General features: G+C 44.9%; 2 protein-coding genes and 1 long non-coding RNA gene across 5 annotated transcripts in view; 2 read left to right on the top strand and 1 right to left on the bottom strand.

The window, feature by feature from the left end:
* LOC111646878 (uncharacterized) overlaps window positions 1–6,281 on the top strand; it is a 9,347-nt gene extending 3,066 nt beyond the window's left edge. Inside the window, exons 4-12 of one of the 3 annotated variants that reach the window (XM_087171122.1) lie at window positions 666–758; window positions 1,100–1,198; window positions 1,439–1,562; window positions 1,652–1,967; window positions 2,188–2,234; window positions 2,313–2,437; window positions 3,033–3,555; window positions 3,709–4,164; window positions 4,577–6,281. In XM_087171122.1, coding sequence (XP_087027248.1) covers window positions 666–758; window positions 1,100–1,198; window positions 1,439–1,562; window positions 1,652–1,967; window positions 2,188–2,234; window positions 2,313–2,437; window positions 3,033–3,555; window positions 3,709–4,164; window positions 4,577–4,791 — 1,998 coding nt within the window. In that variant the 3' untranslated portion in view covers window positions 4,792–6,281. Of the gene's footprint in view, window positions 1–662; window positions 759–1,099; window positions 1,199–1,438; window positions 1,563–1,651; window positions 1,968–2,187; window positions 2,235–2,312; window positions 2,438–3,032; window positions 3,556–3,708; window positions 4,165–4,576 lie in introns of all 3 variants that reach the window. The other 2 variants (XM_023396442.2, XM_023396441.2) reach the window with 2 other exon arrangements.
* A 62-nt stretch (window positions 6,282–6,343) lies between these two features.
* f2 (coagulation factor II (thrombin)) lies at window positions 6,344–12,166 on the bottom strand. The gene is made up of 15 exons (XM_023396443.2): window positions 11,945–12,166; window positions 11,327–11,407; window positions 11,157–11,236; window positions 11,025–11,049; window positions 10,449–10,514; window positions 10,219–10,327; window positions 9,598–9,737; window positions 9,064–9,357; window positions 8,853–8,969; window positions 8,482–8,608; window positions 8,088–8,255; window positions 7,835–8,008; window positions 7,536–7,714; window positions 7,134–7,204; window positions 6,344–6,550 (listed from the first exon to the last, which is right to left on the bottom strand). Exons 1-15 carry the CDS (start codon window positions 12,069–12,071, stop codon window positions 6,401–6,403), a joined length of 1,908 nt encoding a protein of 635 aa, XP_023252211.1. The 5' UTR covers window positions 12,072–12,166; the 3' UTR covers window positions 6,344–6,400.
* LOC147817294 (uncharacterized) lies at window positions 10,033–10,304 on the top strand. The gene is made up of 2 exons (XR_015436494.1): window positions 10,033–10,137; window positions 10,198–10,304. It is a non-coding gene; the product is annotated as an uncharacterized LOC147817294 (long non-coding RNA).
* Window positions 12,167–17,314: the final 5,148 nt, after the last annotated feature.

Raw genomic sequence — 17,314 nt, 5'->3', positions numbered from 1 at the left:
TACTGGTGCCATTGTAGGATCCATATTCTCAGCTTCAGCCTCTTAAATCTGTTTTCTGTCACTGTAAATGTAATATTTGGGGTTTGAGCCGCCGGATTAAACAGGACATTGGAAGAAGTCACCTTGGGCTGGTATATTTCATGTTACCAGATATTTTAACAATTTAATCAATATTGAAAACAATCTTCAGTTTGACCCAGTTATCTGATTATTTTTAGGGCTGCAACGAAGAACTACTTTCACGATCGATCGTTAAAACGTCCCACAGCCCAAAGTGACGTCTTCAGATGTCTTTGTCTTCATTATCACGTGTGACAAAGATGAACGTCGAGTCTTCATCATGTGAGAAGCTGGAACCAACAAATATCTGACGTCTTTGTTCAAAAAACGATGAATTGATTATGAAAGAAGCTGCAGATCAATCGACTGATCGTGGCAGCTCTAACATGTGACCAGACGCAGACAAAGATCTGGAGAATCAGACTCTTTGTGTTTTTGCTTTTAAATGTTCTTCATTTCACATCGTTTTAGATTTTGTGCATCTTAATTAGATTTTGTCTTAACGAGATATTAGTTCACGTCAGAGGTTCAAAATCCCGATTGACTGAATGTGAAATCTCCTCACAGACTTCAGAGACGATGTAACGTGTTTGTTCCTCCAGCAGCAGGATGAACAGGTGGACGAGTGGTGTTCAGCTCTGTTGACTCTGACTGACACAGTGACGCAGAGACCTGCGGACAGACAGCGCCTCCTGCAGGTCAGTGTGTAAAACAGCAGCATTATGAAGGCTTTTCTCTGAGATGTTAAACCTCACTACCTGATGGTGTCAACGACTGTTTGTGATTGTTTGTATTAAAGTGTGTCAGCTGTTTTATTTCTGTCAGCTGATTGTGTGTCTGTTGTGATCAGTGAAACGACCTGATTAAATATTAATTAAATGAAAATGTTTCTGATGCTGCTGCTGTTTATTTGCATCAATAACATTTCTGAACATAATCAGAACAATGATTGATGATAATTGCAGGCTTTGTGAGGCCGCCGCCCCCCCCCCATGTCCAGGCCCCTGTGACGTTCTCTCTGTGCTGGTCTCTGTTTCAGGAAGTGTTTGACCAGAGTTATGACTCCGCCCTCCAGGCCCTCGTATCTGACTTCCTGTCCAGGATCGAGCAGCTGTTCCCTGTGCCCGACTTCAAACAGGTGCTCAGTGACTTTAATTCTGGGGGACATCGCAGATAATGAACAGGAAGTCACTGATGATTTTTTCATTTTTTTCTTGATTTGATTTAATACGATATCATGTCATGATACCAACATTATCTGACGGCAGAATACTTTTTCTCTTTTCTGGTTCTGGTTTGATTTAAACTGTAAAAACAAACACAATGAAACATCTTCTAATAATAAAAGAGTTTTATATTTTGTCTTTGTGTCGCTCAGGCTGCCTCGTGGCTCGACGCTGCCCCCGGTGGTCTGGAGGACTGTCTGAAGGACGCGGGCCGGGAGGATCTGAGGGAGCTGCTGACCAATCAGAGCTGTTCACTGGGCGGAGCAACCACTACAGGTATGACATCACAGAGAGAATCAGATCGGAACGAAAAGGTTTCTGGTTTGATTTTAACTGTATTTGTTGTTTTTATTATTTTTCCTCAGTGTGTTGTGACACTGAGAAGATCCTCCTCTCCGCCTGGTCCCACCCTCTCCTCACCAAACTGACCAATCCCGAGCCTCCTCTCGCCGACACAGAGGTCCAGGTGGATCCTCTTCCTGCTGTGGCGAGCCCCTTGCAGCTGGACGTGGAGCTGGTGAAGGTGGAGGTGGTGGTGATGACGGAGGACGAGCAGGAGGAGCTGGAGGAGACTGTGATCTGTCAGGCTGTTTCGCCAGTCGAGCAGGAGGCATCCAATGAGGATTCAGCAGTGGGCGGCGACGAATGCTCCGTCACACCTGTGATCGTGGAGGTGGACGGGTCAGATGCTCCGCCTCTTTTTCCCAGTGTTTTATGATTGATGGTCGACACAGTTTATTACTAATTATAAAGGAAACGGAGGAAGTGTTGACACATTAACTGCTCGTTATATTTGAGTTTGAATATTTACAGCTAATTATTATGAAATTCTGAGGAAAAGTTTATCTGGAAAGATACAGGACCTTCAAAATAAAGTGTCATCATCACTGTTTCCTGTCAGGTTGAAGGACTCACCTGGAAACTTTGTGGACCAATCAGAAGACACAGGTAAAACACACACACACACACACACACACACTGATAAACTGAACATTTTCTTTATCTAACTCCCGCCATCCTTCACAGTGGACCAATCAGATCAGTCCTGCTCCGAGGTCACAGCTAACGCTTTGTACAGCATTTCCCATAATTCTCAGCGGGTGGCTCACAAGTGTCCTCAGTGCAGCAAATGTTTCATCTACCGTTCTCAGGTGAGTGTGTTCATCTGTCGTCCAGCAGGTGGAGATCTCTTCAGTTTGAATCAGGTGCATGTTTCTGTTCAGAGTGTGTTATTGTGTATTACCTGACCACTTCCTGTTTTACCTGTAATTACAACCAAATTCTTTCCAGGAAACTTGGGAGATTATTTTGAAATAAACTGCAAATTAAACAAAGTGCAAAAATGACAAATCACCATTTTAGGAGACGTTATGTTCCAACCTGTTTCTGGTTCAGGACCAGTTTGAAGAGCTTACTGGTCCCAGTCAGGACACCGTACAGAACCCACCTAAACTGGAGGTTAAACAAACGTAAGAAGCTGACGGCTTAACCAGTGACCTCCGAAGGAGCCGGAGGTGGATTGTGTTTCCTTTGGACAGAGCCAGGCTAGCTGTTTCCCCCTGCTTCCAGTCTTTATGCTAAGCTAAGCTAACTGTCTGCTGGAGTGGAATCAAACTGAGCCTTTAATTGTTCCTTTGACCAAACTTAAACTTGTAGTAACTCTGCAGGTACATGTTGGACTAGGACTCGGCCTCTGTAGTTCTGGTCCGATCTGTCCAATCAGCTCATCGGTCTTACTGTCCACAGGTGATCCGTCACCTGCGTACCAACAAGTCCTGCGGGTCGGCCTTAACCACGACAGGAGCTGTGAGCCTCCAGAGTCAACCAGGCGGTCGTGACCAGGAGCCCCGCCCCCCGGAGCCCCGCCTCCCCGAGCCCCGCCCCATCAGGTCCCACTCCTGCTTCCAGTGCAACGCCATCTTTAGAACCAAAGCCGAGCTCCTGTCGCACCAGCGGAGCCACCGGGCCCGCCCCGTTTACCAGTGTGGCCAGTGTGAGAAGGAGTTCCATCACCTGTCCAGCCTGACCAATCACAAGCAGACCCACCTGGACAGAGGAGGGTTCACCTGCAGCAGGTGCGATAAGGTGTTCGAGTCGGCCAAGGAGAGAGACGGCCACAGACTGCAGCACCGGCTACCTGACCTCACCTGTACAGTGTGTGAGCAGACGTTCAGCTCTCAGACTCAGCTGCTGCGACACCTGCAGACTCACTCTGTGGAGGGGGCGGAGCCCTGCTACAACTGCCGCTTCTGTGAGCAGAGCTTCTCAGGTAACGTACACAGGTGCTTCTGTGGGAGGAGCTTTGAGTCACAGTTGTTCCACTGAAGCATCGACATGTAAACATCTTTCTGATGACACTGATGTGTTGGACTTTTATTTTGATGCTCATGAACGAACCATCTGATTGGTCCCTGCTCTCCAGGTGTGACCCAGCTGCGTATCCACCAGCGAACACACACTTTCCGCTCGTACCAGTGCGACCAATGCAACAAGACGTACGGCTCCCTGACCGGCCTCCACTCGCACCGGGCCAGCCACAGCGCCGAGAGCCGCTTCCTGTGTCCGCAGTGCGGCAAGCGCTTCAAGACCCGGGACGGGCTGGAGGGTCACCTGAGGACGCACACCGGGGAGCGGCCCTACCGCTGCCCCTACTGCCCCAAAGACTTCACTGCGCTCGCCGGCCTCAACGTGCACGTGCGGCGGCACACCGGGGAGCGGCCGTACGTGTGCACGGTGTGCGGTAAAGGCTGGCCCTCCGGAGGCGACCTGCAGAAACACATGAGGACTCACACGGGGGAACGGCCCTACGTCTGCCAGGACTGCGGGAAGGCCTTCTCCATCTCCTGTCACCTGACCGAGCACCGCAGGATACACACAGGTAAGAGAGCAGCTCAGGAAACTGACTGAAGAAAGATGTCAGATGTAGAAATCCAGGAAGTGGAGCTTTTACTCTCACACAGTTAATAACTGAAGCCATTAAATTAGGAACTGTGTTGTGAGTTTCCTCGTGTATGTGGCGTTAAATTCTCACCGTTATTCCGTGTATCACCCCGAAACTGAGACGTGGTTTCAGATCTGATCCAGTTCATTAATGCTCAACTTTAAAGTTGTTAACTCACCGTTTGTTCCTTCAAATCATCTTCAGGGAACAAACTGAGTGACTGAAGGCTCCACGAGTTTTTACTGAAATAACACAGATTGCTCAATGATACCAACCAACTGTAATTTAGACCATTAAACCTCTGTGGCGTTGTACATCCATGACTGTCTGTGGTGTGTCTGTGGTGCAGGGGAGAAGCCGTTCTCGTGTCCTGAATGTGGGAAATGTCTGAGGAGGAAGTTTGACCTGAAGAAACACATGTTGTCTCACAGCAACATCCGTCCCTACGCCTGCGGCTACTGCCCCAAGAGCTACACCCGCAAAACCCACCTGAACAGACACCTGCTGACACACCGGACTACTGACAGCGAGGTGGCGGTGGTGGAGGCGCCCGACGACGCCTGAGACGCGCCTGACGCCAGAGTCTGTTTTTGTTCTGCATGTTTCATGAGTTTTCATCAGTTTCTAGATGGATTTCCCTCCTGCAGACAGATGATCAATAATCAGACAGATGATCAATAATCAGACAGATGATCAATAATCAGACAGATGATCTGGACGTGTGCTGCTGCAGCTGAGTTCATACTTAATCAGGGACAGTTCACATGACTCAACATGAGAGCGTGAGGCTTCGCTCCTAAACTGACGTCACCTGAAATCTGGGAGCTGTTTTTCTTTTCTTTTCTTTTTTTTTTGTTCTAGAACCTGAAAGATTCAACTTTCAAACCATCAACACACTGAAGAATAAACATCGCACCTTTAGGGATCCGGATCCAGGTCCAGGTCCCGGTCCAGGTCCAGGTCCAGATCCAGATCAGATCCAGATCCACTTCAATAATCCAAATCCTTAAAGAACCTAAATAAGTAACTAATAATTAATTATAATGACAAATAAAAGAAATTATGAATAACTAGTTAGAGCTGTTTCCTGCAGTTTTCAGTGGCAGCTACTAAATGAAGCAGCAGGAGATCTAAAGTATTGATTACTGATTGATATTGATTATTGTGAACAAACAGCTGGAACCAATCCAGATGCAGAGGAAACAGAGATGAATCAGGACCCAGCTGGCTGCAGGTGGAGGTTCTCTGTCTCCGCCCACAGCTGCATCACCACACCATGATACAGTGTTTACGTTTGGTGACCTCCATCACAACAACAACAACAACAATGACTCTGTGTCGGTCTCCAGGCGCCGCTCTCGTCACTGTGACGCTAACGTTGACCTGAACACTATGACATGACGTGAATGTGCTGAAAGCCTGATGTCAGATTACTGGATGTTGTTTGGTCACCGTGGTAACTGTCCATCGCGGCAGCAGTTTGATGATGTGTGATCTCTGTGGCTGCACCAGCTGTTCCCATCTTTTACACACCCACACACACACACACACACACCTTCACACCTGACACTTTAAATTATACGTCACAGAAAGCACAACTTACAGTGTGCGCTCTAATGAGTTTTTACATTAAAGGCCTGACGGTGAAGTTAGAAGTCTTATTTTGAAAGTCATATCCTCTTGACACCGTCAGCTTCACAGCAGTACAGATGTTTCCCATCACATCTGTGTAGGGGAACATGTGTAATTCAGTGATTGAATTGACTTTAAATCCCGTCTGCAGTGACGAGTTAAAGGGAATATTCCTCCCCCGCCTCCCCCCGTGTCACTGAAAACATTCCTCACACCTGGCGAAGGATCTGTGAACAGCTGGTGCAGCCAAAGACAAACAGATGTGAAGATGTAAAAAATAATAGTTATTTTCTTGTACTTGTTCATCAACACTACTCATTTTAACCAGCTGGTAGACTGATTCTCACCACTGGGAAACTCAGTGTTTGTGTTGCCATGGAGATTTTGTATCTGTGCTTCTATAAAAGCTGCTATGTCAAATATTCAGATGTGACTTTGAACTGTTAATTTCCACAGGTTTTTATTGGACAAAAGGTCTGAGAGCGGTGGTAAGGAACAGACTTTATTAGCATCAACAACAGGAAGTGAAGAATGCTTGTGTTTAGTCGTCGTTTCCTGCCTTTTCAATAACTTTCCTCATCCACCTGCTCATCCTGAACAGGTGAGTGTAGAAGCCGTACTTTCCGTCCCGGTCGCAGCCCTCGCCCCACGACACGATGCCCATCTGATACCAGCGGTTTTCTGCCGGGTACTGCTCAGAAAACATTGAAAAGATTTACAGAGCGCAGTTATTCTGCAACACTTAAGTCATTTATAGCAGCATAGAAAAACACATATAGAGCTGAAATGATTAGTAGATCCATTCATGAAAAAAGAATCAGCAGCTCTTTTAATAATAAATTATTTAAGTAATTTTTCAACATTTACAGCTGCTGCTTGTTCTTTGTCGTATGTGGTAAAGTGATTTCCGTATTGGACTAGTCAGCTTTTTGTGATTTTGTCCTTTTTCTGACATTTCATAAACTAATTATTAATCATTCAATCAGGAAAATAATCGACAGATTAATCACCAAAATAGTTTGGTGATGTAGTGAAGTAGCGTGGGATCATGGGAGTTTTTGTCTTCACTGTAATTACTGACAGCTTCTTTTTAAATCAGTGTTTCAGCGGTGCAATATGGCGGACAGGAGATGACGTATGGCCGTCAGAAGAGGATGGAGGGAAGGTAAGAAGCTACACCACTCCCTCTCCTGTGATACAGCTTCATTAATTAGAGGGGATAATATGGTGGGTTAAAGTGAAGTGTTCCTGGTGCTTTTTAAAATGACTCTCACCTTCATCACGAATGGTCCACCACTGTCTCCCTCGCAGGCGTCACCATGCTTGGCGTCCTCCGGTCTATAACCTGCAGCACACACAGCCAGTGTTTAAAGGGGAACTGTAACAGTTTGGTAGAGTTACTGTTTAACACTAAACATGATGGGAGCGTCATCGGTTCTGCAGGTGTCCTGTCAGAAACCAAAGTATTGGACATATTAAAATGTGACCTGATGATGGCGCCAGAGGGAAAGTCAGAGGATCATCAGAGACATTATGATTCATCCTCAGGGGACCCTGAATGTCATGTGATGTTGCAGTCTGCTGCTAGCATGGATAAAACTTGAAACCACTTATAAAGTGTCTGGTTCACATGCCGTTTCTAACTTGTGGAATAAATGTGGGAACAGGAACGTTACCAGCACAGAACATGTTGTCTGTGATCCTGACTGATGTGGAGCTGCGGCAGGTGTCCTGGTCCTGGATTGGCAGGTGGATTTGCTGGAGGACCGTGGGTAAATTTCTTGCTGATGGGTTCCAGGTTTCCTTCAGGTTCCCCCAACCGGTCACTCGGCCCTTATAGCCCTCTGTCATCAGGCTGCCGGGGAGGAACAACTGTCAGGTAACTCTCAAAGCCCCGTCACAAGCCACAGAAAACCCGAACGTCAGAGTGGCGTGTAGGTTAAACAGCTGACAGTAAAATGGAGAGAAGCCTTACGTCTGGGCGACCTTCCTGCTGGGCAGGCAGACGGGGAAGATCTCATCTGTGAATGTGACTGGCCGTCTCAAGTGCAGCAAAGCGATGTCACGGTTCAGGTTTTCCTTCCAGTTGTACTTGGGATGGACGATGATGTCATCAATTGCCACGATCTTCTCGGTGCCGCGCTCAAACCTGGAGAGTTATGAAAATATTTTTGCTCAGTCCGCCGCACATCAACAGCTGTAGTTCTGGTGTAAGAAGTCAGTCGTACTTGGCTCTGTTGTGTTTCCCCAGGCGGACCAGTATGTCCTTGCTGGTGAAGTTCTTGTTCCAGGGCGGGTAGAGGATGCAGTGAGCGGCGGTGAGGATCCATTGATCACTGATCAGACTGGCTCCACACAGCAGCTCCTGGGGGCTGCGCTTGTACAGCATCACCTGCCTGCAAACAAGAAAAGCCCGGTATGATATTTTGTGATAAACATGACAACATGAGACTTACGTGGTTGTGAAGTCATGTGGTCAGTCATGATTTTTCTGTTTGTCTGGACCGGTGAAGACGCTTCGTGAAGGCGTGGTGTGTTAGACTACCTTTTAAATATTCTTACCAAGAATGTTTGTATGGTGTGGTTACCACGGTGACAGAGTGTTGTTATAAGTGTGGTTACCATGGTGCTGAGGCCACATCGGCGTCGTCACCCCCAACGATGCGTTTGTCTCTGTACGACTCCAACAGCTCTTCCTCCTTCGTGTCCTTTTTACCCTTCTTTTCAAACAGGGGGCGCAGTCCACACTCTGCAACACAACCAGTCAGTCAACCAGTCAGTCAACCAGTCAACAACATGGTAAACCAGTCAGTTAACCAGTCAACAACATGGTAAACCAATTAGTTAACCAGTCAACAACATGGTAAACCAGTCAGTTAACCAGTCAATACACCAGTCAGTTAACCAGTCAATAAACCATTCAGTCGACCAGTCAGTTAACCAGTCAACAACATGGTAAACCAGTCAGTTAACCAGTCAACAACATGACTAACCACTCTCTCCTTGTCCAAAGGTGCGAGGATTGAAAAAGGTTTTCCTGGTGGGACCCAGGACGGAGCGCTCCGTCCCTCCAGTCTCTGTTGTCAACAGGTCAGCAAGCAACTGGTCCTCTGGGGGACAGACAGGTGGAGAGAGAGACAGGTAAGGGGGTGGAGAGTAACACCTGTGCTCTATGGTCAGGTGGATGTGTGCATGCAGGATTACCACAGAGATGCAGGTCACAGTAGTCCACGGTCACATTTCCAGATACCTCCACGTAGCACCAGGGGCCCTCGGGGTCGTTGTCAGGGTTACGACACTTGTTCCCCTGCAGGCTGACCTCTGGGATGAACTCCTTGTCCCGGCTGCGGGCCGTGGCCTGCGGTGACGCCCACTGCAGACAGGTGTGGCCTCCCATGCTAACGTCACGGTCGCCTATGTAGTCTACGCCAAAGTTACGTAAACACTGGCCGGTTTGGACCGGGGCAGGTGCCACAGTGGGCGGGACAAAGACCTCACCTGGACAGAAAGAGTGTTTGATCAATCTCATTCTTTGTGTAACTATGACGACACGTTTTTCTTCTTCTTCTGCGACTTTAATACTCAACGGAGCAACTAAGGTCAACTCTGAACACCAAAACTTCCTCAGTGTTAACGATCCCAGAGCTCCTGCCCTCACTGTAGCCTGTGTGTAGGGGCGGTAGTACTAGTTGTGGTTAGTAGTACTAGTTGTAGGTAGTAATTTTAGCAGATACTTGCCACATATCGGCACCCTGCAGGTCTCTTTCTGGACCGTTGGGTCCTGGGTGAAACACCAGGGTCCCTCCGGACGGTTGTCAGGGTTACGACAGAAGTTCTCCTCCAGGTTGCTGTTCTGCTGCTCTGAGATGTTAAACTCCCTACAGACAGGTGAGAGACAGACAGGTGAGAGACAGACAGGTGATCAGACAGACAGGTGATCAGACAGACAGGTGAGAGACAGACAGGTGAGAGACAGACAGGTGAGAGACAGACAGGTGAGAGACAGACAGGTGAGTTAGTTAGTTGGTCAGTTAGTTAGTTGGTCAGTCGGTTGGCTAGTAAGTTAGTCGGTCGGTTGGTCGGTCACTTAGTTGGTCAGTCAGTCAGTTAGTCAGTTGGTCGGTAGGTTAATTAGTAGGTTAGTTAGTTAGTTGGTCAGTCGGTTGGCTAGTAAGTTAGTCGGTCGGTTGGTCGGTCAGTAGGTTAGTTAGTTGGTCGGTCGGTCACTTAGTTGGTCAGTCGGTCAGTTAGTCAGTTGGTCAGTAGGTTAATTAGTAGGTTAGTTAGTTAGTTGGTCAGTCGGTCAGTTAGTCAGTTGGTCAGTAGGTTAATTAGTAGGTTAGTTAGTTAGTTGGTTACCTCATGATGGGATGGGGGAAGCTGTGCCTCCAGTGTTGACACTGTTTCCCTGATTTTGTGATGTTGACATTTCCTTCATAGTTCAACCCCTTACTGAAAATACATTGACCTGAGAACACACACACACACACACACACACACACACACACACACACACACACACACACACACGTCAATGTACATGTACATTTGAACTGCTTTAATGTTTATTAATGTTTATTGATATTTACCTTCTATACACTGTCTGACTGTGTCGATGTTGTCTTGGGTTCTACTCATTACAGTTCCTTTACAGTCTGGAGACAGAGACAGACAGGTCAGAGAGAGAGACAGGTCAGAGAGAGAGACAGACAGACAGACAGACAGACAGAGAGACAGACAGGTCAGAGAGAGACAGAGGCAGACAGGTCAGAGAGAGACAGTCAGACAGACAGGTCAGAGAGAGACAGAGACAGACAGCTCAGAGAGAGAGACAGACAGGTCAGAGAGAGAGACAGACAGACAGACAGACAGAGAGAGAGACAGACAGACAGACAGTCAGACAGACAGGTAGTTAGCTGTTGTGTACTCAGAGTTGTGTATATTTGAGCTGTGGACTTTGTTCATGTTTGTTCAACAGATCAAACACAAAGTTAATCTCAACTGAATCAATTAAAACTCTGACTGCAGAGTTCCTGCTGTTCTGCCAGTAAGAGGTTCTACAGGTTCTACAGGTTCTACAGGTTCTACAGGTTCTACAGGTTCTACAGGTTCCTCAGTGTTGTGTATCATATGATCTGTGTGTGTGATGGAGCAGCAGTACTCACCCAGGTACTTGGCCCAGAAGGTTTCCTGAAGGGAACAGAGTTAGATTTTAATCTGAGCAGAACTGTTCTCAGGTTCCGTACGACTCTATGACGATTACTGAGTGAATGAATCAGAACAAAGTGGAGTCGTACTGTTTTATCCGGCTGTTCGAACACCTCTCTGGCCTCTTCATGGTCACAGATTTCCTCAATACACTCTCTCTCCAGGTTCCCTACAGAGGAACCACAAACACAGAAACACCTTCACTGCAGTTACTTGAAGAGGGTCAGTCCTCTGACCTTTGACCTGTGAGATAGGTTACCTGGTTTCACCTCCTCAAACAGCTGATTGGCCCGTCTGTTCCGGACCAGAACCTGCGAGGCCACCTGGCTGCCCAGGAAGACTACAGAGAGAAAATCAGCTGATTATAACCTCGGTGTACCTAATAAACTGGACACTGAGAGTTTATCAGATTAGATTAAATTAAATTAGAAAAATCCTGCATTCAGAAAAATATCAGCAAGAAGTAAAAGTACTCCCTTTCCCTGTGGCTGATGTACTTTTACACATTATTTTACTGCTCAGTGTTTGGATGTTGCAGTAGAACGAGGTTTAACTACTTTATTTACGGGTTGTTGATGTGGCTGATGAACGTAACCTGAAAACTGCTGCAGTAAATCTTCTGCTCCAGCTCTGCGTCTGGTTGATTCAGGTTTAATACTGAAGTTTGTAAAGTGTTTGTCCTTTAACTTTAAATTTAAATCGAAGAAAATAAACTTATTACAAACTGTTGATCCTTTTTTAGTTTGAATTCGGCTGTAAAACACTTTAAGATTTAAATATATTTGTATAAAAAGTAGAATTTTAACACAGATTATTATGATTATTACAACTGTATAATTAAGTACCACCTTTAGGACCGTGCTGTTACGACCAGTACCTTCACTGTCAGTAAAATATTGTGGCCCGACCGGCTCCGCTCCGGCTCCGGTACCATGGTCTGTCAGGCAGCTGTGCAGAAGACACAGCAGTAGAACAGCGGCAGGTTTCGATGCTGGTTCCACCATGATCCAGACCTCCAAGCAGAACCTCAGAACCAGATCCAGCAGACTCCCTCTTCAGTCTGTCTCTGTGTCTCGGTCTGTCTCTCTGTCGTGGGGGGAGTATTGACCGAAGGGTCAAAGTATGAGTCAGTATGAGTCGGACATGTTTAATGTGAGCGTGTTTACTTTGACTCAACCTCCACCACACCGTCTCTCTGTCGGACCCAGTGTCCACTTTATTAGGAACACCTGTCTGTTCTGATTCAGCTGTAGCAGCAACATTACACTGACAGGTGTTTCTGTTACTGTGTCCACCCCTTTTATATCAATTACAATCAATATATTAATCAGAGATGGAAATAAACAAATAAACAGAAGCAAGTGCAGGTAATGAAGTGAAGGAGACGCCTGCACCTGAACAGGTACATGCAGTTGTACAAATACTACATTAAGTAAAAGTACTGCATTAAAAATGTTACTGAAGTAAAAGTACATGAGTACTTCATCAGGAAAATGTTCTCAGTGCAGACAAATCTCTCCAGTTATTATTGTTGTTATATTATTATTCTTATATAATGTTATTATTCATGCATTAATGTGTAAACAGCATTTTACTGTTGCAGCTGGAAGTATTCAGTACAGACCTCCAGCTAATGATTATTTTCACTGTGGAGTCATCTGATGATCATTTCCTTAATTAATCGACTGATTGGTGAAAATATTTGTTGATGTTTGTAAAGACTCAGAAAATAGTGAGAAATGTCGTCACAGACGCCCAGAGCTCAAAGTGAAACAAACCCACAGTAGAAAACTTCAGAATAATTAGAAATAAATGAAAATGATTAAAAGGAAATTAAAGTAATTACAGGGGAAACAGGTAGTTCAGGTCTGGGGTGCAGTACCGGGTTTGTCCTGATGGTGGCGCCAGAGGGAAAAGGTCAGGGGTCATTGTGCAGCCTCAGTCACACTGATGAAACGTCTCCTTGATCGTACGAACTTTTGTCCCCGAGTTGTTTGAAACTCGTCACCTGTGTAAATGAACAGAGCGTGGGACGCTGCTGAGGTCAAAGGTCAGCGCTCAGACTCTGTCACGTCTCATCATGCTCACAGCTGTAAAACTCAGCAGCTGTTAAAAGAAAAACAACAAACAACATCACGACAACGACAAAGAAGTGTGGAAAAATAAAAACCAAATGAAAGACGCGCTGCCTTCGAGTCGCTATCGATCGGCTTCCGTCTGACTCAGCACAAAGTCACAGCAAACATTTACTTTTCAGATACTGAGGTGAAAGTCTGTCGCTCAGTCAGGTAGAGCACACGTCACTCTAAAATCCAGACTGAGGCTTCGTTAACGCCCCCCACAGGCTGAAATGTTCATGACACCTCACAAGGAAACAAGAATAACAGTGAACAAGAGACGTGAGTCTTTAGTTTATGAACAAACATGAGTCAAAAACACATAAAGACATTTAATAATGAATATGACATGAATAAGTTCAGGTTATAAATCTGCCAACACGAAGTCAGTGATGCAGCAGCCACTTAGTAACTGCTCAAATCGAGCTAATGCTGCCCTCTGGTGGCAGCTGGTGCACAGCATGCTGGGAGATTAAATACACTGAAACTAAAGTAACAGTACATCCTGCAGCGTGAGTAAGAAAAAAGATAAAGTTCATTAAAATGATCAAAGATTATCAATTATTAAAACATCATCAGTAACATAATGATAATAATAAATAAGATTATACATGTTGTTTCCCTTCAAACAGAAATGTTGTTTCATCTAATACAAGCCAATGTCATGGCGCTACTGTCTTACCAATAACTTCAGGCTTACAGCAGGAAGTTAACCTTGATATTGAAGCTAATTCTTAGCTTTGGTTTTATAGATTGGAGCTTTGAGACATGAGTTTCTCCACACTTCCTCTTCCAGCTCACATAGAGGAGGAAGAGGAGGAGGAAGAGGAGGAGATGAATATATGTTGTTTGATTATTGTGACAGACAGAGTAAGCAGGACTGATCGTTCCCTCCCTGTTTCCTTCTGATTCCTGTAACTCACTGATGTATGAACCAGTCCTCTCCACCCGACCAGTCAGACCAGTTCTCCACTGGTCAAATGTGTCTGGATGATCAGGATGTGACTGATCCTCCTCCACATGTGTCACCCTCCTGTTGTTGTCAGACAGTTTAAGGTTTCTCTTTACTGTTTCAGGACTTTGAGACTTTGTGGTGTGAAGATGTTGATCCATAAGAACCAAAAACCATCTCAGTGTAGTTTTACACCTCCTCTCTCAGGCTTCTCTCTGGAGCTCTAGTAACATCAGTCAGGAGACAGTCTGTTGAAACAGCTGGTCAGGATCGATATCATGCTCCTTTGACCTTCCCCCCGCCGCCCGAAGCTTCCAGAAATAATGCACTTTCCAAGTAGAAGCAGGAACACTGTACACTCTTTATTGTGTATGTCCTAATAAGTGTGAATCCTGTCAGTGTAATGTAGTGTTGTAGTGACTCAGTGTGACCACAGGAGGGCAGTAAATACTCTATCAGCCAGTTTACAAACATGTTCACATGAGTGTTTATAGCAGTTTAATAATATCTGTGTTCACATACAGACGGTCATTATCAGACTGATGAACATTAGAGCTAAAATAATGCAGAAATGTGGAATAATGTCAGTGTGAGTATCAGTCTTGTTGTCAGTGCTGTATGTGGAGAGTTGTAGTTACTGACAGTAACCACTGGGGGGCAGTGATCATGGTAGTTTCTCTGAGTGAAGACATCACTGTTGGTATCAGTGTCGTTAACATCCGTCATTAGTACAACTCTATTAACAAGATTTAAGTCATGTCATGTGACATCATGTCGTCAGTTTTTTTCTTTTCACCACCAGAGGGCGCCACATCTCCCAGTTTCTTATCAGTTTCTATCAATGTGTGAATTGATCATGACTGTTGGGGGCTGGCGCACGTTTCAGGGACGTCACCCGCCTTCTCCTGTGTTTCCACTTGCAGAAGAGAGTCATTTTCCACTGAACTTTCAAGTAATTTAATTCTATAGTTTACTTATAAACTCGCACATCCGTCTTCCACCATGACCACAAAACATTAAATGAAATAACTTATAAACCTAATGGCACTGACAGACAGACAGGAGTAATACAAGTGTGGATTTCATATTACATCTTTCAAACCTGGAATTAATCATAATACAAGTGGTTAACTGATCAAACAACAATATTAACATTTCCCAAAGCTAATAGTTTATAGTTCTTTGGCTGGATGTCATGGAGTGTGTGAAGGATGCTGAGTATGGTAACATGAAGACATTGTCTTAAAATCTACATGTTACATTTCAAACATTGTATAAGATATAAGTTTGGGATTAAACTATTACATAGGAACATCTCATGAGTTAGAGAACAGTTAGATATTTAATTATATAATCTTCCTCAGATCTGTGTCTGAAGAGAGTTCTGCTGGTCACTACCCAGGACTGGAATGTGGGTTGTAGTTTATGACTCTTATCTAGAGAGGGACAGAGGAAGGGAGGTTGGTGTGTGTGTGTGTGCATGTGTGTGTGTGTGTGTGTGTTCATGCATGGCACAGAGAGGCCAGGATTCACACCTTAGTCCTTTTGTTGTTTCTTGTCCCAGACAAGAAACAATCGAATATCATTAGACAAAGTCTTATTGTTACAAACTGGAGATTTTGCCTATATTCTCCAGTTGTCTGGTGTCCATTGGTTGATCCTCTGGAGCTGACCCTTTGACCTTTGGTCCGGTTCTGTGTCGTTCGGACATGCTAAAAGCATGGTGTGTTTGTGGGAGAGGGGTCCTATGTCTCTGTTTCCTATTAATTTGATGGTGGGAAGAGTCACAAAGTGTCAATTGTGGGACCGTAACTCTGCATGTCCTTATAATGAACTTCCTTAATGGCTTGTGACTGATGCCAGACCACGTATGTACGCTACACAGGTCTTTCTGGATTCTTCGCTCAGGTGGAGGGAAATGATAGAGCAGAGTCTAATGAAACCACAGTCAGATAAAATCAAAGAGGGAACGACAGAAACTCTTCAACCTCAGATCAAAATCTGTTGCTCAGGAACTGATACAGGTCTAAGCCCAAGAATATGGACGGTGATCCGCATGATCTGCTCCTGATCCCTCCTCCATCACAGGTGGAGCCGTGGCTGATTCCAGGAAACAGCTCACCTGTCTCACTCTTTTCTCTGCAGGCGTCAGATGGAGACTCTTCTTCTTCAACTCTGTTTTAACCAAGTGTAAGTTTCCTTTGTTTGATACGTTCACTTTGTCTTTAGTGACTTCACTGCGTGTTTCCTGCTGTATCATGTTTGTGTTTGTTCAGTTCTTATTTCATCAGGGTTAGAGGTTAAAGAACTCTTGTGTTGAAGGATTAACATCCTTGTTGTTGGATCATTGATTTACTGGAATCAAACAATATGATCAACAGCTGCTGTTTATTTCCTGTCCTCACCTGTCAGAAAAAAATGTACCTATATATGTGGGTAGAAGACGTCGTCTCCATCAGCGTAAAGTCAGACACAACAGAATACTGTTTCCTGTGAGTCCTTTCAGAGTAAAGTGCAGAGAGTACTTGAAGCTGTAGTGTTGCTGCCTGTGTGAGTTTCTGTCTTTATGTGCTCAGGAAAAGTGTATGAATGTACAGAGGAGAGTGTCAGTGATGTCTAAACCATGTTATAAAATATATATTTAGTCAAACTGTCTCTTTAGCAGCAGCTGAATCAGCTGTGATCAGCTCCTGTCTGCAGTGTCTCATGATGTTCTGTTTTACTGTGAAATTGAAGGAAGTTTTATTGTGGAGGGACATCAGAGATAATGATATAATGAGTAAGTGAAGTCACTGAATCGGATCAACATGTGTTTGATGTCTCTGTTCAGATCCTGTCTCTTATACACATCTTGATCAACAGCTGCTGTTTATTTCCTGTCCTCACCTGTGAGAAAATAAAGGACCTTTATATGTGGGTAGAAGACGTCGTCTCCACCAGCGTAAAGTCAGACACAACAGAATACTGTTTCCTGTGAGTCCTTTCAGAGTAAAGTGTATAGAGTACTTGAAGCTGTAGTGTTGCTGCCTGTGTGTCTCCTTCAGTGCAGCTTTTCATTTACATTTATTTATTTTATATTTTTAATTACATTTTACCTCATTAAAAATCAAGGTGACATTTACATGAAGCATATTTTTATATTATATTTTCAGACTAATTGAAATAGAAGAAATAAGCA

Source organism: Seriola lalandi, unplaced genomic scaffold (genome assembly GCF_002814215.2).
Source record: "Seriola lalandi dorsalis isolate HSWRI2012SDOR001 ecotype SW California unplaced genomic scaffold, Sedor1 jcf7180002054977, whole genome shotgun sequence".
Taxonomy (NCBI): Eukaryota; Metazoa; Chordata; class Actinopteri; order Carangiformes; family Carangidae; genus Seriola; species Seriola lalandi.
This window is presented reverse-complemented; position numbering and strand designations above follow the sequence as displayed.